Below are 20,422 nucleotides of genomic sequence, written 5' to 3'. Positions count from 1 at the left end.
AATCACTATAAGGTCTTCCGTGAAGACGGAAGACCTTAACTAGATCCGATCTCGTTGCGAGCAACGAGTGGGTCTTCCGTCCGATTTCGATGAGATGTAATTTTGATTGTTAAAACAAGGACTATCTCTGTATTTTGAAAGATGGAGAACTTCATAAAATGTGTTTTGAAATCACTCAAAGGTCAAATAGAGTGAGATTTAAACGATTTAAATTTTTCAAAAAATTTAAATTGAATCCAAATGTTTAAAAAGGACTATCTCTGTATTTTGAAAGATGGAGAACATTATACAATGTGTTTTGAAATCTCTCAAAGGTCAAATTGATTTGAATTTAAACGATTTAAATTTTTTGAAATATTCAAATTGAATCCAAATGTGAAAACAAGGATTATCTCTGTATTTTGAAAGATAGAGAACATCATACAATGTGTTTTGAAACCTCTCAAAGGTCAATTAGAGTGAGATTTAAACGATTTAATTTTTTTCAAAAAATTTTAATTGCACTGAAATAAGAAACAAAGTCAACTTACATATTTTGAAGGAAGAGAACATCATTTGTTGCAGTTTAAGGGTTTGTGGAAGCAATTTAAATTTTTTGAAAAATTTAAATCGTTTGAATTTCACCCTATTTAACCTTTGAGAGGTTTCAAAACACATTGTGTGATGTTCTCCATCTTTCAAAATACAGAGATAGTACTTGATTTAACGTTTGGATTCAATTTAATTTTTTGAAAAATTTAAATCGCTTAAATTTCACTCTATTTGACCTTTGAGAGATTTCAAAACACATTGTATGATGTTTTCCATCTTTTTTAAAATACAGAGGTAGTCCTTGTTTTAACATTTGGAAGCAATTTAAATTTTTTGAAAAATTTAAATCGCTTAAATTTCACTCTATTTGACATTTGAGAGATTTCAAAACACACTGTATGATGTTCTCCATCTTTCAAAATACAGAGATAGTCCTTCATTTAACGTTTGGATTCAATTCAAATTTTTAAAAAAATTTAAATCGTTCAAAATTCACTTTATTTGACCTTTTAGAGATTCAAAACACATTGTTCGATGTACTACATCTTTCAAAATACAGAGATAATCCTTCTTTTAACATTTGGATTCAATTTAATTTTTTTGAAAAAATTAAATCGATTAAATTTCACTCTATTTGACCTTTGAGAGATTTCCGCCTCATTGTATGATGTTCTCCATCTTTGGAAGCAGTTCTGAATTTTTAAAAAAAAAATTTAAATCGTTTAAATTTCACTCTTTTTGACCTCCAATAGACTCCAAATCACTCTTATTCATGTTCTCATTATTTTAGATGCCCTTGATTTCATATTTAAAGACTTTTAAATTATTCCAAATTTGAAAATTTTTGAAGTAATAAAAATTCATCAAGTAGGAGCTTACCGCTTTAAACATTAATGGATATAACAAAATCTTACGATTTTAAAGGTTTTAAAATTTGAAATCATAGTATTCAAAACTTTTCAATGATTTAAATTGAATACATAAATTTTCATAATCACAGGTACATTATGAAATCACTATTTCAGACTTAATTGGATGTCCTTGCTTTCTTCTAGGTCACTGTGTATTAAACGTCGCTGAAGAAAATCAATAACTTATACATGGGCCGTCAAAATTCTCTAACACACCTGAGCTCATATTTTCTTTAAAATTGCACCTAATATCAAAACAAATATACTGTAAGAAAGGTCACAGGAAGACCTATCAGATGGTGTAAAAAGTTTTAAAATCGGTCAGGAAATAAAAGATTTAAGATTTTTTAAAAAGAAATAAAAGGATATTCGGCAAAGATCAAAGAGTATGGTCATCCACAAGTGTCCTTGATAATGAGTTTGACATGTCCTGTCAAAAAAAAGCTAACATACCTGAGCTCATATTTTCTTTATTAGTGCATTTACAAACAAAAGAAATATATTGTTGGAAAGGTCTCGTTAAGATCTATTTGATGGTGTATAAAGTTCTAAAATCGGTCAAGAAATAAAAAAAGTAATGCTTTTTAAAAGAAATCAAAGGATATCTGCCAAAGATCAAAGAGTACGGCCATACGCCAGTATCCTTGACAATGATTTTGACATGTCCTGTCAAAACAAAAGGCTAACTTACCTGAGCTCATATTTTCTTTATTAGTGCACTTACAATAAAACCAAATATACTGTTGGAAAGGTCTCGTTAAGATCTATTTGACGGTGTAAAAAGTTTTAAAATCGGTCAAGAAATAAAAGAGTAATAATTTTTTAAAGAAAAGTTCTAAAAGTACACTTGCACTCAAGTGTTCTAACACACCTGAGCTTATATATTGTTTATTAATGTACTCACATGCAAAACAAATACATTTTTGGAAAGTTCTCGCCAAGATCTCTTTGACAATATAAAAAATTTTAAAATTGGATTAAAAATTTTTTTTTGAAAAATTTAACTTTAAAAATTGAAAAATTTAAACATCTTCTTAAAATTTCAAAAGTCAGGTGCACATGTCAAGGTCACAATTCTATCATTCCTGAAAATTTCAAATTTCTATTTTGCGCAGTTTCTTCGGAGTAGGACAGACCGGAATTGCAGAAAAACGTCAAAAATACGTCATATTTGGCGACCGGAAGTGAAATTATGAAAAATGAAAAAAACGTCCCGAGGGAACATCGTTCCCTATCATCTCCGAAAGTTTCATAAAAATCCACTGAACCGTTACTGAGATACCGGTGTAGGAAAATAATAATAATAATAATAAGAACTAGATGCGATCTCGTTGCGAGCAACGAGTGGGTCTTCCGTCCGATTTTTGATAAGATGAGATACGAATTTGACTGAGATTTTCGTTCATAAATGTATAAATAGTGAAAACGTACAATTTGCTTCAGTGATGTTTAACAAAATTTTGATCATTATGGTACCAGAAAACGTAATATTTGATGAAGATTTTAAAATATTTATAGTAGCACATCGTGAAGATGAACATTACTGTAAAAGGGTTATAGATGAAAGACTTTTAGCCCCTCTGAGCCCCTAATTCGAGGGGTCTTGATATCACATGAAAGGTCTTGTAATTCTGAAGAATTTTCGTTCAACAACTATTCAGTTTTCGAGATATGTAGACTTGAAATATTTAGGGGCCATCCCTTTAAGTCCTGATAGGGGCTGTTTGGGGAAAATACAAAGGATGCACATTGTTCAGATCATCATTCTAAACAACTTTTGTTCAATATTGCTTTTCAAAATGTTTCCCCTTTTCGAGATACAAAGCGTCAAAGATTAAGCATTCTGGCCCCTTATGGCCCCTAATGACGTAATATTTGAAGAAAATTTTAAAATATATAGTTGCAGATTGTGAAGATGAACATTTTTGCTTCAATATTTAATATCAAAATATTTAACGTTAAGGAGTTATAGATGAAAGACTTTTGGCCCCTCTAAGCCCCTAATTTGAGGGGTCAGCCCCTTTTTCTTGAGATCACTTGAAAGGTCTTGTAATTCTGAAGACTTTTTGTTCAACAACTATTCAGAAGTTTCGTTTCGTTTTTGAGATATGTAGACTTGAAATATTTAGGGGCCGTCCCTTTAAGTCCTTATAGGGGCTGATTAGGAAAAATTCAAAGGATGCACATTGTTCAGATCATCATACTAAACAACTTTTGTTCAATATTGCTTTTCAAAATGTTTCCCCTTTTCGAGATACAAAGCGTCAAAGATTAAGCATTCTGGCCCCTTATGGCCCCTAATGACGTAATATTTGAAGAAAATTTTAAAATATATAGTTGCAGATTGTGAAGATGAACATTTTTGCTTCAATATTTAATATCAAAATATTTAACGTTAAGGAGTTATAGATGAAAGACTTTTGGCCCCTCTAAGCCCCTAATTTGAGGGGTCAGCCCCTTTTTCTTGAGATCACTTGAAAGGTCTTGTAATTCTGAAGACTTTTTGTTCAACAACTATTCAGAAGTTTCGTTTCGTTTTTGAGATATGTAGACTTGAAATATTTAGGGGCCGTCCCTTTAAGTCCTTATAGGGGCTGATTAGGAAAAATTCAAAGGATGCACATTGTTCAGATCATCATACTAAACAACTTTTGTTCAATATTGCTTTTCAAAATGTTTCCCCTTTTCGAGATATAAAGCGTCAAAGATTAAGCATTCTGGCCCCTTCTGGCCCCTAATTACGTAATATTTGAAGAATATTTTAAGATATATAGTTGCAGATTGTGAAGATGAACATTTGTGCTTCAATAATTAATATCAAAATATTTAACGTTAAGGAGTTATAGATGAAAGACTTTTGGCCCCTCTGAGCCCCTAATTTGAGGGGTCAGCCCCTTTTTCTTGATATCACTTGAAAGGTCTTGTAATTCTGAAGACTTTTTGTTCAACAACTATTCAGAAGTTTCGTTTCGTTTTTGAGATATGTAGACTTGAAATATTTAGGGGCCGTCCCTTTAAGTCCTTATAGGGGCTGTGTAGGAAAAATTCAAAGGATGCACATTGTTGAGATCATCATTCTAAACAACTTTTGTTCAATATTGCTTTTCAAAATGTTTCCCCTTTTCGAGATATAAAGCTTCAAAGATTAAGCATTCTGGCCCCTTGTGGCCCTTATTTATGTAACATATGACGTAAAAATCATAATATATAGTTGTAGTTTGTTAAGATAAATAATTTTGCTTCAGTAATGTATACAAAAATATTGCTTGTTTAAGAGTTATCGATTAAAGACTTTCGGCCCCTATTGGCCCCTAATGTGATGAGTCAGCCCTTTTTTCTTGGTATCATGTTACAGATCTTTTTATTCTGCACAAATATTGTTCAACATGTTTTAACAAAATAATTATACTTTAAAAGATATGATACAAAATGTCTCAAAAATTCACTCATGATTCGTGTCCTAAATTTCGACCCCTACCGAGCTTCCATACTAGCCACTTCCGGAAAATATCTAAACCCAGGTGCAATATGGCAAGATGTCCTCTATCATCACTGAAAATTTCAGCGCTCTAGCTTAAGCCGTTTTTGAGTTCCATCGCAGACAAGGAGGTGCTCTGAATTTTAATAAAAGGGCGATAACTCTAGACCGGAAGTAAATATCCCTTCACGGACTTGCCGGAATTAACTTCAAATGTCAACGCATCTACCTTGAAAATTTGAATGAAATCGAACGAGCCATCTCCGAGAAATCCTCTGCACAAATTTTGTAAGGAGAAAAAAGAATAATAATAATAATAATAATAATAATAAAGGTAAAAAAGAAACCTAAGAATAATAGAAGGGTCTTCCGCTGAAGACGGAAGACCCTAAAAAGAAACAGTACAATAATAGAAGGGTCTTCCGCTGAAGACGGAAGACCCTAATAATAATAAGAAGAAGAAGAAACCGAGTAAAAACAATATGTTCCCAAACTTCGTTTGGGGAACATAATATCAACAGGGGATGTGTATATACAGAGTTACGAGTGTTGACGTTTTCAGTCACCCACTATGATTCAATTAAGATGGTAAAATTTGAAGAAGAAAAAAAAGATATGTTTACAATAATATATCACAAAATTTTATCAAAATCAATAGCATCAAGACGTACAACTTTTCAACACATTACATTACCATTCCCCACGATAAATTAAAGACCAGGCTTTTTGACATAATAGACAACTGCTTCTTCAATAAAAATGGAACACGTAAATTAACATACCTTGCCATTGGTCATCTGCACACTTATTTTGATTAAAAAAAATTATGATTCTAAGGACATGGACTCAGAGGTTGATATTAAAAGATGCTCGAGTTTCTCCTGGACTTTAATTCATCGTGGGGAATTGTTGTATAAAGTGTTGAAAAGTTATATATTTTGATGTTATTGATTTTGGTAAAATTTTGTGATTTGAAATTTTCTAAAAGTTCCTTGGAGTTTTTAAGTATTCACATTTGATTTACACCACTTATTGAATAGATTGTTGTAAAGTACTCCTGAAATTTCTCTTCACTGGTGTTAATATTTTAGTGAGGGGCAAAGAAAGAGGTTTTGTAGAACATTTCCTGAAACCCACTATGTATCTTTTTTGTAAGGATTTTTATGAAGTTTAAGAATATATTAGATTTAATCAATAGGTGTGATTCTAGTATAGATCCGAACAAAAAAAAAAATACTGGCATAGTTCTGATATGTCAGACTTCTTATTCAACATGCATTCTGAGAGTATTGCATTAGCAAACTTAATCTATAACTAATGAAGGTAAAGTCACATACAAAAAATCAGCTCAATATCTGTAAACGTTTAGAAAAAAAATGCGGAAAACCCTTAAAAATTGAAAAGATCGTAATTCCGTCAAAAATCAATGAAGCGGAACGAAATGCAAACTTGATCTGTAACTCATCAAGATACGCTCACATACCAAAAATCAGCTCAATATCGGCAAGCGATTATGAAAAAAGTGCGGAAAACCAAGTGGGACAGACTGACAGACAGACAGAGGGACAGACAGACAGACAGACAGACGGATGGACAGACTCAGAGGAAACCTATAGTCCCCTCCGGTTTCACCGGTAGGGGACTAATAGGCAGAGTTCTGATATGCCAGACTTACTTATTCAATAGGCATAGTTCTGATATGCCAGACTTACTTATTCAATAGGCATAGTTCAGATATGTCAGACTTACTTATTCAATAGGCATAGTTCTGATATGCCAGACTTACTTATTCAATAGGCATAGTTCTGATACATGTCAGATTTATTTAATCAAAAGGCATAGTTCTGATATATAAAGATTTCATTCATTAATAGGCATACCCTGATATAAAGATTTACTTAAGCAATTTGCATAGCCTGATATGAAGACTTACTGAAGCAATAAGCATAGATATAATATATAAATAAACAGGAAGAATTCTAAAATGTCATACTTACTCAATAGGAATAGTTCTGGTATAAGTCAGACTTACTTATTAAATAAGCATAGTTCTGGTATATTTCAGACTTACTTAATCAATAGGCATAGTTCTGATATATGTCAGACTTACTTAATAGGCATAGTTCTGGTATATGTCACACTTAATAGGCATAGTTCTGGTATATGTCAGACTTACTTAATAGGCATAGTTCTGATATATGTCAGACTTACTTAATAGGCATAGTTCTGGTATATGTCACACTTATTAGGCATAGTTCTGGTATATGTCACACTTAATAGGCATAGTTCTGATATATGTCAGACTTACTTAATAGGCATAGTTCTGGTATATGTCACACTTAATAGGCATAGTTCTGATATATGTCAGACTTACTTAATAGGCATAGTTCTGGTATATGTCACACTTAATAGGCATAGTTCTGATATATGTCACACTTAATAGGCATAGTTCTGGTATATGTCAGACTTACTTAATAGGCATAGTTCTGGTATATGTCACACTTAATAGGCATAGTTCTGGTATATGTCAGACTTACTTAATAGGCATAGTTCTGGTATATGTCACACTTAATAGGCATAGTTCTGGTATATGTCAGACTTACTTAATAGGCATAGTTCTGGGCTGTATCTGTAGAAGTAGATTCTTGATCATCCAGACCTGGAATTACAGTAAACATCATTGTCTTAGTCTTGATAACTGTACTTATCAATTATACCTAAATAAATTAAATGTTTCTATATTAGGACAACATATTATCATTTAACTTCAAAGTTCTAATAATATTATAGAATTTTGTAAATTAAGCAAATATTTGTATTAAGCAACACAGCTTATTGTAAGCTGTATTTCTTTTCATACATATGTATACATAATAATTCTGTACATTTATTCCTGCACAGTATATGCTGATTTGTAAGTATAAGTAATCTATATCTACAGAAGACAGAGACTGTGAGAGACAATCTGAAGATAAAGCTTCACATGTAGATTTTGTTACCACTCAATTATTGTGTATTTGCTTTTCAAGGCAAATAAAAAAGAAATTGAATAAACTTGATTACTTGCTATTATATAAATCTGTCATGTGTACTAGCAAAAGATGGGCAAACAAGGCGAGCGAAATGCCTAAGGTGCAACAAACATAAAGGTGAAAAATTAAATATCAATTTTAGCAAAATTTTTTTCTTTGATATTTCATCTAACATTAAAGTATACTATATGTAAAATCTCCACAATTTGCAAAAATCTCACAAAGATTGATATTTATTTGCCTATGAAATAGCATACACACACTAGAGAGGGCAAAAAGGATCATTATCTGATATTATAACACAATTTTTCCGTATGAGTGGGTTTTCACTTCACTTTTTTTGAAAGTTTATCCTCAAAGTATGAGTAAAAATATAAGTAATGAAAACTTTACTCTAAATACTTAATTCACAAATTTAATATGATTTTTATATATCTAAAGCTATAGGCATTTTGCACGCCTTGTTCGCCCACCTTCTTACTTTCAGGTTCGATGTGGATGAAACTTTTACATGCAAGTTTATTATGAAAAGTAGTAAAACACATTCAAACAAAAGTAAAAGCAGTTGAAATCACTCTCAGTATATCAACTATTCTGCTACTGAAACATCTAATTAATCTATAATCTAATGTAAAATTTGCATCGAAAGAGCATGCTATTAAACTAATGACACAGCAATAACTGGAAGTTGGCTGATGATGAACAATCTGCACAAATCTAGTTGTTACCACGCAAGCATACGATATACCGTGGTATTTGTGATTAAAGGACTTGGAGTAAAAGTCCGTGATTTGTGAGGCCCGTGGGGCTAGCCTGGAGCGTCGGGAATGAGGTCGAGGTCGATTACTACCTGATTGAGCATGCGCAGGAGCAGTGTGTGGGCGGTAAACGTTCATAACCATGGAAGCATCGGTTCCAGGAATAATTTCCTCGCCAGGACCAGGGTACCTAAATTAAAAAAAAATCAAGTTCATTTCATTAAAAAACAAGAAATTCTCTAAGAGACAAATCATATTCATTTCATAATATCACTATTTACTTGAAAGATAAATGAGTTATCCTTCTTGACTTACCAAGGATTTTGATAGAGATGCGAATGTCTGTTTTCACATTCTTGTCGGAAGTCTCCCAACTGTTATAAAACGATAATAATTTACACAATATTACTATAAATCAAATATTAATATTACATTAAAGTAATGTTTCAAAAATATCTAATTCATTTAGACTGAACTTCGATTGAAAAACAGGCATGGATGCCTTATACAATAAACATTTCTGAAATTACATATAAGTATTGAACAAAATTATTCATATAGAATAAATCCAGAAAAAGGGAAAGAAAGAAAGAGAGAGAGAAGGGGAAAGCGAGAGATGGAAATAGAGAGAAAACGTTCGTTGGTTCAGGTAGGGGAAACCTTTCCAAATAGTATTCAAGCGATAAAATATTTTCCTAACAATATTACACTAAACTTTCACTGCAAACCTTCTTGAGATTTTATTCTAATTGTGTATACAAAAAAGGGGAAAAATTTAATTTGTATGCTATGGTCTGTTTTAATATCAGCCTATGAAATAAACATTGTGGGCAATACAAGAAAAAAAAATGCATTGAATCTTTAGGTAGGATTGGGGTGTACTAGTAAGACTAGTATATCATCGCTACAAGCACTTGCAGCGTTTTATAGCCATCTTTTTGAAAAATTTCAATCAACTCATTTATACATTGAAAGCACACTGTTAAAATATCAACACCTACGTATACAGTGCTATCTGTACTACAGAATTGAGATAACGGCACTATCTGTGTTACAAATAGGAGTTAACAGAACTATTTGTACTCCAGAATAGAGTTAACAGCACTATCTGTACTACAGAATAGAGTTAACAGTACTATCTGTACTTCAGAATAGAGTTTAACAGCACTATCTGTACTACAGAGTAGAGTTAATAGTATTATCTGTACTCCGGAATAGAGTTAACAGCACTATCTGTACTACAGAATAGAGTTTAACAGCACTATCTGTACTCCAGAAAAGAGTTAACAGCACTAACTGTACTCCAGAGTAGAGTTAACAGTACTATCTGTACTACAGAATAGAGTTAACAGTACTATCTGTACTCCAGAATAGAGTTAACAGCACTATCTGTACTCCAGAAAAGAGTTAACAGCACTAACTGTACTCCAGAGTAGAGTTAACAGTACTATCTGTACTCCAGAATAAAGTTAACAGTTCTATCTGTACTCCAGAATAGAGTTAACATCACTATCTGTACTACATAATAGAGTTAACAGTACTATCTGTACTACAGAATAATGTTTAACAGCACTATCTGTACTACATAATAGAGTTAACAGCACTATCTGTACTCCAGAATAGAGTTAACAGTACTATCTGTACTCCAGAATAGAGTTAACAGTACTATCTGTACTCCAGAATAGAGTTAACAGCACTATCTGTACTACATAATAGACTTAACAGCACTATATGTACTACAGAATAGAGTTAACAGCACTATCTGTACTCCATAATAGAGTTAACAGCACTATCTGTACTACCAAAATATAGTTAACAGTACTATATGTACTACAGAATAGAGTTTAACCGCACTATCTGTACTACAGAGTAGAGTTAACAGTTCTATCTGTGCTACATAATAGAGTTAACAGCACTATCTGTACTACATAATAGAGTTAACAGTACTATCTGTTCTCTAGAATAGAGTTAACAGCACTATCTGTACTACAGAGTAGAGTTAACAGTACTATCTGTACTACAGAATAGAGTTTAACAGCACTATCTTTACTACAGAATAGAGTTAACAATACTTTCTGTACTACAGAGTAGAGTTAACAGTACTATCTGTACTACAGAATAGAGTTAACAGCACTATCTGTACTACATAATAGAGTTAACAGTACTATCTGTTCTCTAGAATAGAGTTAACAGCACTATCTGTACTACAGAGTAGAGTTAACAGTACTATCTGTACTACAGAATAGAGTTTAACAGCACTATCTTTACTACAGAATAGAGTTAACAATACTATCTGTACTACAGAGTAGAGTTAACAGTACTATCTGTACTACAGAATAGAGTTAACAGCACTATCTGTACTACATAATAGAGTTAACAGTACTATCTGTACTACATAATGGAGTTTAACAGCACTATCTGTACTCCAGAATAGAGTTTAACAGCACTATCTGTACTCCAGAATAGAGTTAACAGTACTATCTGTACTCCAGAATAGAGTTAACAGCACTATCTGTACTCCAGAATAGAGTTAACAGCACTATCTGTACTACAGAATAGAGTTAACAATACTATTTATTATACTTCTGTTAAAATGTTTCCTATATAAAGTTAAGAAGGTAAACTAACTATCTTTATAGTCTCAAAATTTCCACACATAGCAAAGCTATACCCCGGGGTATAGTTTTTGCTATCCACCCCTCGGAAAATTTTCATGCAATTTTTGCCGTCAAGTTTGATTTCCTGTTATCTATAGACTATGATGTCATCCTGACTTCAGTAGCATTAATTGTGACGTCATCAGGATTTCAGCTCATTCTAGCAGTGTTATCTTATTCCAAATACTTGTTCAAAACTTTTATAATTATTTTTTTTCATGTTTTTACTATCGAACTGTAGTATCAGGTAAATCCAACCTTTAGAAATTATGATATACATCAGTATAATAAAACGCTTATCCACTGGCTGTGAGTGGGATAGCTCTTTCATCAAACCCTTGACAGGAACTATTCCCCTCGGGCAAGCCCTCGGGGAATAGTTCCTGTCGCAGGTTTGTTAAAAGAGCTATCCCACTCACAGCCAGTGGATAAGTGTATACTGTACTACATAATAGAGTTAACATCACTATCTGTACTACATAATAGAGTTAACAGTACTATCTGTACTACAGAGTAGAGTTAACAGCACTATCTATACTCCAGAATAGAGTTAACAGTACTATCTGTGCTACAGAATAAAGTTAACAGTACTATCTCTACTACATAATAGAGTTAACAGCACTATCTGTACTCCAGAATAGAGTTAACAGTACTATCTGTACTACAGAATAGAGTTAACAGTACACACTTATCCACTGGCTGTGAGTGGGATAGCTCTTTTATCAAACCCGCGACAGGGACTATTCCCCGAGGGCTTGCCCGAGGGGAATAGTTCCGGTCAAGGGTTTGATGAAAGTGCTATCCCACTCAAAGCCAGTGGATAAGCGTTTTATTATAATGATGTAAATTATAATTTCTGAGGGTTGGATTACGGCTGATACTACAGTGTCATAGGCAAAACATGAAAAGTTCAAAAGAATAATTATAAAAGTTTTGAGGAAGTATTTAGAGTAAGATAACACTGCAAGAATAAGCTGAAATCCTGATGACGTCACAATGCTACTGAAGTCATAATGAAATCATCAGTCTATAGATTTATCGCAGGAAATCAAAACTGGCGGCAAAAATTGAATGAAAGTTTTCCGAGGGGTGGATAGTATACACTTATCCACTGGCTGTGAGTGGGATAGCTCTTTTATCAAACCCGCGACAGGAACTATTCCCCGAGGGCTTGCCCGAGGGGAATAGTTCCTGTCAAGGGTTTGATGAAAGAGCTATCCCAGTCAAAGCCAGTGGATAAGCGTTTTATTATACTGATGTATATCATAATTTCTGAGGGTTGGGTTTACCTGATACTACAGTTCGATAGTAAAAACATGACGTCACAATGATACTGAAGTCAGGATGACATCATAAGTCTATAGATTGATTACAGGAAATCAAAATTGGCGGCAAAAATTGCATGAAAATTTTCCGAGGGGTGGATAGCAAAAACTATACCCCGGGGTATAGCTTTGCTATGTGTGGAAATTTTGAGACTATAAAGATAGTTATTTTACCTTCTTAACTTTATATAGGAAACATTTTAACAGAAGTATAATAACACAAACTATACCCCGGGGTATAGCTTTGTTAGACGTGAAATTTTCAGACTATAGAAAAATAGTTATTTTACCTTCTTAACTTTATATAGGAAACATTTTAACAGAAGTATAATAACACTAACTGTACTACAGAATAGAGTTAACATCACTATCTGTACTACAGAATAGAGTTAACATTCCCAAAGAGTCAACCTTTTCATTGTAAGTATATGATCAATGCGTGTTCCGTTTAAAACTACATTTTGGGAGATGGGGTGAAGTAAACGTTTAAATGCGTTATTTTCCTTAGATAATATATTAAGTTGAAGTCACACAACAAAATTATAGGCAAATCTGCATTAGGGCATTTTTAAAGATACAACGATACAGTCGATAAAATTTGCTGTTGTTTTTTTTTTAGTTTGATGGTCGGTACAGTAAGAGATAAAGAAAAAATATTCAAAGGATTTTGAATTTCAGTCTATAACATTTCAATGGATAAGACAGGTCTTTTTTATTTCTATATTATTTTTTAAGCAAATACAATTATCTAAGATATTTTTTTTTAAGTACAGAACACCCGTCCCCGCCATATCTTTTACGATCTCATCAATTGGCGTTTGAAACGATCAAATTCTATATCAGTAGGAATTGAGCTATCAAGATGACAGGTCTATGAAATTCTAATAATATTGAAAACAGAAAATTAACTATAAATGACATTAACTTCCGACAGAATGCTGCAAAAATCATTATGCACTATCTTTATTCTAACATAAAGTCTATATCAACTAGTGTTAAAGAAAGCGATCGAGAAGCCTTAAATTCAGATGTAAATTTACTTCTTCTCAACCTTTTTAAAAATATTTTTTATCATTAGAAATGTACAAAAAGCCCAAGAATCTCAAAAAGTTTCCAGTAGCATGAATATTTGAATTATTTTTGAACATTTTTTTTTTCAAACGGAAAATAAAGTAGAACTTTTTGCGAACATTGAAAAATTACTTTTGTAAATATCACAAAGTTAATGTATTGAAAAGTCTGACGAGTACATTGAACACCTTAAATAATAGGAACGTGTAAAGCAAACAAAGAAGTACATCGTGTCATGTGTTGAAAAAGTCTCATAAGTATATATAACGTTAAATAAATTATAGGCTCGTGCACAAAGGAAATAAAATAGTCTTTCGCGTCATGTGTGTGCAAGTGGTTACATTTGCCGGATGCCAGGGTTGAAATCACGTCAATTGTGGTCGGCTGCGGTTGATAAAAAATATGTTTACAAATCAGTATCTAAATTTACCTTGTAACCCATTTCATCTCCTTTGAAGTGAAAAAAATACTTAATCAAAGTACTATCGATTTTACTGATCTTTGGGATGAATAAAGAGATAATAATTATGAAGTTAGCTGTGTATGGTTTCCTTACAATCACTTGTCGTCCAGTGAGAGGCATGGACCAGTCGGTCCTCCTCGGCACCTCCCAGCCAATCTCTCCGACGTTTGCGGTTCGGGGTCGGGGAAAGGGTGTTGAAGAGGCGGGTCGCCACAGATAATCCGCCTCACTTGTTCCCTCCACAGACATTGTCCCGATCCCGATGTGTCTATGGTCTGGTTCCACAGTCACGCGATGGTCACAGTTCCCATCGGGACCTAGCGAGGCGAGAATACATAAAATTTACTTGTGAATATTAAGTTTTCTTTTTTATATCTACTTTTCTTATTTTCAAAATTTCTTTCTTTAAGGGTGTATTCTGCTAAGGTATCAGCCATTTTTTATCGAACTTCTCTCGTTTCATCCATCAATATAAGCATTTTTTTTTTTGCCAAGTAACCCTCTTTTTTCTATATATTTTGACTCTTGGTAGTTTTGCTAGTCTTCTCAAAAATATGAAGAAAAGTTTAAATCTAGATAAGTTTTCAGGGACTGAAATTTTTCATACAAGTGAATGAAAAATCCCAAGAATTAAGTCTGGTTTCCCTATATATTTTCAACGCTTCAAATGTATCTTAAAAGCTACTCACTGACTCATATTTCTTTTTCGTATTTTGTTTCAAATAATGAATTCATCGAATTGATATGTCAATTGAGAATTAAATTCAATTTATCTCAGCAGAAAACATCCTTAAATTAAATATTTTTCATCTAGAAGCATTTTACAGAGTTCTTCAATGTGTATGAAATTTTATTTTGTAAGAGGATTTAGCACCAGTGAAACTATTTTCGTTGTTTATGCCTGATCGCTCAAAGAAAGTATGATTCTCAAATACATCTTACAAACCAATCATCACTCCATTATACATTTTGATTACATTTAATCAAAGTTGACTCGTCAAATACAATATCATTTAAATGAAATTAGTATAAGGGTAAGGACGCCATATAAATTCTAGATTGTTTATTCTACACATCATTGCTGAAGCATTTAATGTTTCGCGTCACCGGCTCTTTATAGATATGTGAAAGGTTTATCATATAAAATTGAAAAAAAAAAATTTCCTAATAGGTCAAGTATTTATAACGTCAATTACAAGAACATAAAATATCTACAGCCCCTCCTGTTGAATCAATAAAGAGCAACAGTATATTCCAAGTAGAATAGAACCTAACCTAATGCTGGCTACTACTGTTAAATCAAGTGTTGAAAAAAGTAACAATGACGCGTTCACAAAGTAAACACAATTTTTGTTTACTTCCCATGATAGGCACAATTCAAACCAGTTAAGAAAATACGATAGAATTCACCAAAATTCAGTTCACTAGATGAAAGCTTTAGGAACAAGAACTATTTATTCTTTTATTATTCATTCAATTATATACATTGTACTTATATTGTTTATTCAAGCAAGAAAAAGGGGATTCCGCAAATTATTTCTAACCAAACAAAGATGTTGACACAAACGCTATTAATATTTTTCCTGAAATTATCTGTGTTGTTGTATTTAATTAAAATAATTTTTAAAAAATGCTTGAATTATTATGATTGTCTTAAAAAAGACAAGTAAATAGATAAAGTTCTTTTCCTAACTTCATGGTTAAAATTAAGACGTTTTTATAACATTTTTCAAATCGAATATATAGAGCTGGATCGTGTATTGCAGTGCGTACCTGAAAATGTCATAATCTTAATGGCAATCAAGATAAACATTAACGTGCATATTTAAACACCAAAGGACTTAGTGATATCGATCTATGCAGTCTGCGTACACCGAGAGGATAGGTTTAACCGACAACAACTGTAAATAGATAATTATTAATTAACAACAATTTCCCTTTAAAATTGATTTTCCCCAACATGCTATAAAACATTTTGAATTTTCCCGCAATCATAATACAATGGCGAAAGAATGTGAATTTTACAAAATAATATTTAAAAAAAAATTTAAGTACCTGTGAACAGCATTCTGCCCTTCCATGGCTCATCAGATTCTATAATGTTGTAAATGTAATTTCGGGTTCTTTCTCCTGGCGCAATCCGTTTATCTTCGGTGGAAGTCATCCTTTGAAAACAAAAACGCTTACCTGCAACACGTGTTAATAAATACCCGTCGTGTGCCTCGATCAGGCTGATTAGCAACGTGACGTCACAATGTAAATGTTTCTAAGGAAGTCGAGGTTTAAAGCGAGAGCCTAGCGAGAAGGACGAAAAAGTTTTGAAGGTATGTTATATTACACACGTTTAACTATGACTTGTAAATATAATTTTGAATTGTGCATGTCAGTATTGTGTATTGGTTACAGTTCTCACGGTCATCATGTGATTGTGAGGAAGATGCGCATCGACTAAATAAACAAAAAAGTTGAAGGGGGGGGGGGGGGTCAATAAATTAACATTCCACCATTAATTAATGACATTATTATAATTGATATCAAGGTATACGTTTTCTTTCGTTTTTGGAAAGCTTATCTATCGTGTAATCGAATATATACACTCATTTTAATTTTATACAAAACTTTTAGTGCCTTACATCTTATAAATACAAGATGGATACAGCATATCTACAAAAGAACCTAGGTTCCTGTCTAACACAATGTCTAGCAGAAATATCAGAGAAGCGTCCCAGAGATCCAATAGAATTCATGGCACAATGGCTTTACAAATATAAGGAAAATGTCATGTATATGGAAAAGGTAAGGATATTGTTTGATCATGTAGTGATTGCTTTATAGTTGGGAATGTAATACAGTCTTACCTAAACAGAGAACCAGAAGGTATTTTTTTAATGCTAACGTAAAACCACCATCAAGACAAAGAGTTAAATACTATACTTTGTCGGATATTATTTAGAATTCAAAGTACACTGTGTACACAACAGAGTGATTCCTATCTATTTTATGTGTTATAATTATTTTCTTTAAATTAATTATTTTAAAAGAAAGAAGAAGACAAAAATCAGTTGATTAGAGAAAAAGAAGAGTTTGAGAAGGAACAAGAAATGCTGGAGAAAAGAAAAGAAGAGGCTGATCAGATAAAGAAAGAGGATGACGAGAAGCGCAAGGTGAGGCAAAAATGACCCATAAAGTCACTACATGGTGGAAACTATATACCATTCAGTCAGTAATTCACCAAAACAGTGTGATGGAAATTCAAACTATCAATCCAAGAGAAATTAATGCATGGTTCAATTGTTTTGAATATATTCTTTATTGAATAAATCAAAAGGACTGGAAACAAGTTCTAACAAGTTACTGGTTCCTTTCCTTGAATATAACAATTGCCATGCAAAATAATTCATAAACTCAAAAATTGTACAAGAAATACAAGTAGATTTTTCTAAGATAATTATATAAATTATATAGATCATAGTTTAGTAAATACTTGTATACAATCATGTCTGAGAAAGCTGGTATGAACATTTAGAAGCTAGTTTTATTAAAATAATGCATCTGTACTACCAGTTAGCCAATCAGTTGAGGCTTTTTATAACATTATTTACAAGGACCAGCCATCCAAAATATGCACATAAAAAGATCTTGATCAAATACAATAACTATTGCTCTTACTTGAAAAAGGGCTATTACAAAAACACTGGCTTGAATTTTCAAAACATTTTCAGTAAAATAAAGAGTTCTTACAAAAGACTGGTGGCAGACTAAATCTGCAGATTTGTGATTCATGTAATATATGTACTGTAAATTTAGTGGAAATCTTATTTTTACTGCTTTAAGTACATGTATTATATCACCTGTGTTCATCTTGTTTAATCATGTACGCTGTTGATATACAAAAAAAAAAAAAAAAAAAAAAAAAAAAAAAACTTCATATACAAAGAAAAATAGGGTACATTTCCAAAATCTTTTTATTTCTGGTTCTGTTATGTTTGTACTGAAGAACCAACCAAGATACATTGATTTTATTCAAACAAATATATTAACTAATATAATAAATCTTTTTCAGGCTGAGGAGGAAAGAGCAGCCAAAGAGAGTTCATCCCCCACAAAACTTCCCCCTGTGATAGAGGCTCAGGAACCTCCAGAGGAGGAGGCTAAGAAAGCAGCCACTGAGGCCCCGGCAGAGGAGGCCCCCACACAGGAAGAAGAGAAACCATCAGATTCCTCAGAGGAAAAGAAAGTAGGTCTTATAGGGCAATCTACAGACACTGTACTGGCTAGTTCAGATTACTTATTGTATCTTATAGGGCAATCTACAGTCACTGTGCTGGCTATTTCAGATTACTGATTGTATCATATAGTGCAATCTGCAATCACTGTGCTGGCTATTTCAGATTACTGATTGTATCATATAGTGCAATCTATAGACACTGTACTGGCTATTTCAGATTTACTGATAGTATCATAGAGGGCAATCTACAGACACTGTGCTGGCTATTTCAGATTTACTGATTGTATCATAGAGGGCAATCTACAGACACTGTGCTGGCTATTTCAGATTACTGATTGTGTCATATAGGGAAATCTACAGACACTGTGCTGGCTATTTCAGATTACTGATAGTATCATATAGGGCAATCTATAGTCACTGTGCTGGCTATTTCAGATTTACTGATTGTATCATAGAAGGCAATCTACAGTCACTGTGCTGGCTATTTCAGATTTACTGATAGTATCATATAGGACAATCTATAGTCACTGTGCTGGCTATTTCAGATTACTGATTGTGTCATATAGGGAAATCTACAGACACTGTGCTGGCTATTTCAGATTACTGATAGTATCATATAGGGCAATCTATAGTCACTGTGCTGGCTATTTCAGATTTACTGATTGTATCATAGAAGGCAATCTACAGTCACTGTGCTGGCTATTTCAGATTTACTGATAGTATCATATAGGACAATCTATAGTCACTGTGCTGGCTATTTCAGATTACTGATTGTGTCATATAGGGCAATCTACAGACACTGTGCTGGCTATTTCAGATTACTGATTGTGTCATATAGGGCAATCTATAGTCACTGTGCTGGCTATTTCAGATTTACTGATTGTATCATAGAGGGCAATCTACAGACACTGTGCTGGCTATTTCAGATTTACTGATAGTATCATATAGGACAATCTATAGTCACTGTGCTGGCTATTTCAGATTACTGATTGTGTCATATAGGGAAATCTACAGACACTGTGCTGGCTATTTCAGATTTACTGATAGTATCATATAGGACAATCTACAGACACTGTGCTGGCTATTTCAGATTACTGATTGTATCATATAGGGCAATCTATAGACACTGTGCTGGCTATTTCAGATTTACTGATTGTATCATATAGGACAATCTATAGTCACTGTGCTGGCTATTTCAGATTTACTGATAGTATCATATAGGACAATCTACAGACACTGTGCTGGATATTTCAGATTTACTGATTGTATCATGTGTTTGCTTAATTCTAATCTCCAATGACCATATGGTATATTATAATAATCTTGTTGGGTCGTAAATCACTAAGGACAAAAACTATATTAATTGGAATGACGTCAATTGAAGTAATCATGTACACTATGACATGTAAATTTCCAAATCATTTTTTTGCCAGTAGCAGCATTGCATATAAGTGAAATTAAAAGTATTATTGTTTAAATTTAAGAAAATAAAACCACACAATTGTATCTGTAGGATGAAGACTCCAAAGAAGAGACAAGTGACCCTGCTCCTACAGAAGAGGAGACGTAGTCATTGTCCAATCATTAGGCTTCTTACAAATGTTCACGGTGCTGTTCCTCCATCGCAAACAGCAATCTATCTGATGTCAAAGAAAACAATCTGAACTTGCCTGTGATGCATTGTGATGTCATGAGTGACTGTCTGTATGTTAATGAGAGTGTGCATAGAGTGAAAGTGACCAACCATTTTATCATCTAAAAAAAAAAATGAAAATAAATACTTAAAATTAAATGGAGCAATATTTTTGCTCTTTGTGTTGTGAATAGCATTTTTATTACATTAAAATATGGTTTTTAATCGAAATTCTTATGAAAATTATTATTCTTCAGGTAAATGAAAGCTTAGGAAATTTTCACCGTAAGACATTGAACATCTTGATCGTAACGTAAAAATCATCAAATCATCAT

General features: G+C 32.8%; 3 protein-coding genes across 4 annotated transcripts in view; 1 reads left to right on the top strand and 2 right to left on the bottom strand.

Moving 5' to 3' along the window:
* LOC133199520 (protein SPMIP2-like) overlaps positions 1 to 16,437 on the bottom strand; it is a 55,823-nt gene extending 39,386 nt beyond the window's left edge. Inside the window, exons 1-5 of one of the 2 annotated variants that reach the window (XM_061335331.1) lie at positions 16,282 to 16,437; positions 14,320 to 14,543; positions 9,026 to 9,084; positions 8,803 to 8,900; positions 7,524 to 7,579 (exon numbers count right to left, since the gene is read on the bottom strand). In XM_061335331.1, the coding sequence (XP_061191315.1) occupies positions 7,524 to 7,579; positions 8,803 to 8,900; positions 9,026 to 9,084; positions 14,320 to 14,543; positions 16,282 to 16,390 (546 nt within the window). In that variant the 5' untranslated portion in view covers positions 16,391 to 16,437. Of the gene's footprint in view, positions 1 to 7,519; positions 7,580 to 8,802; positions 8,901 to 9,025; positions 9,085 to 14,319; positions 14,544 to 16,281 lie in introns of both variants that reach the window. The other variant, XM_061335330.1, reaches the window with a different exon arrangement.
* LOC133199523 (ubiquitin-conjugating enzyme E2 D2B-like) overlaps positions 1 to 20,422 on the bottom strand; it is a 236,971-nt gene that overhangs the window by 107,243 nt on the left and 109,306 nt on the right. The gene's annotated exons all lie outside the window — the stretch shown is intronic.
* On the top strand, positions 16,852 to 20,269 carry LOC133199522 (DPY30 domain-containing protein 1-like). The gene is made up of 4 exons (XM_061335332.1): positions 16,852 to 17,022; positions 17,268 to 17,390; positions 18,290 to 18,463; positions 19,968 to 20,269. The coding sequence occupies exons 1-4, from the start codon at positions 16,876 to 16,878 to the stop codon at positions 20,022 to 20,024; spliced, it is 501 nt and encodes a 166-aa protein (XP_061191316.1). The 5' UTR covers positions 16,852 to 16,875; the 3' UTR covers positions 20,025 to 20,269.

Source organism: Saccostrea echinata, unplaced genomic scaffold (genome assembly GCF_033153115.1).
Source record: "Saccostrea echinata isolate AGI-Se365-2 ecotype Australia unplaced genomic scaffold, CSIRO_AGI_Sech_v1 ptg000034l, whole genome shotgun sequence".
Taxonomy (NCBI): domain Eukaryota; kingdom Metazoa; phylum Mollusca; class Bivalvia; order Ostreida; family Ostreidae; genus Saccostrea; species Saccostrea echinata.
The sequence above is the reverse complement of the archived record's forward strand: the minus strand, read 5'-3'. Positions and strand labels throughout refer to the sequence as shown.

Bases quoted from the DNA above. Each gene is read 5' to 3' on its own strand.
- LOC133199522 (XM_061335332.1), top strand. From the start codon at position 16,876: ATGGATACAGCATATCTACAAAAGAACCTAGGTTCCTGTCTAACACAA. The intron at 17,391-18,289 runs GTGAGGCAAAAA...AATCTTTTTCAG, and splicing joins AGGATGACGAGAAGCGCAAG to GCTGAGGAGGAAAGAGCAGC. The intron at 18,464-19,967 runs GTAGGTCTTATA...TTGTATCTGTAG, and splicing joins ATTCCTCAGAGGAAAAGAAA to GATGAAGACTCCAAAGAAGA.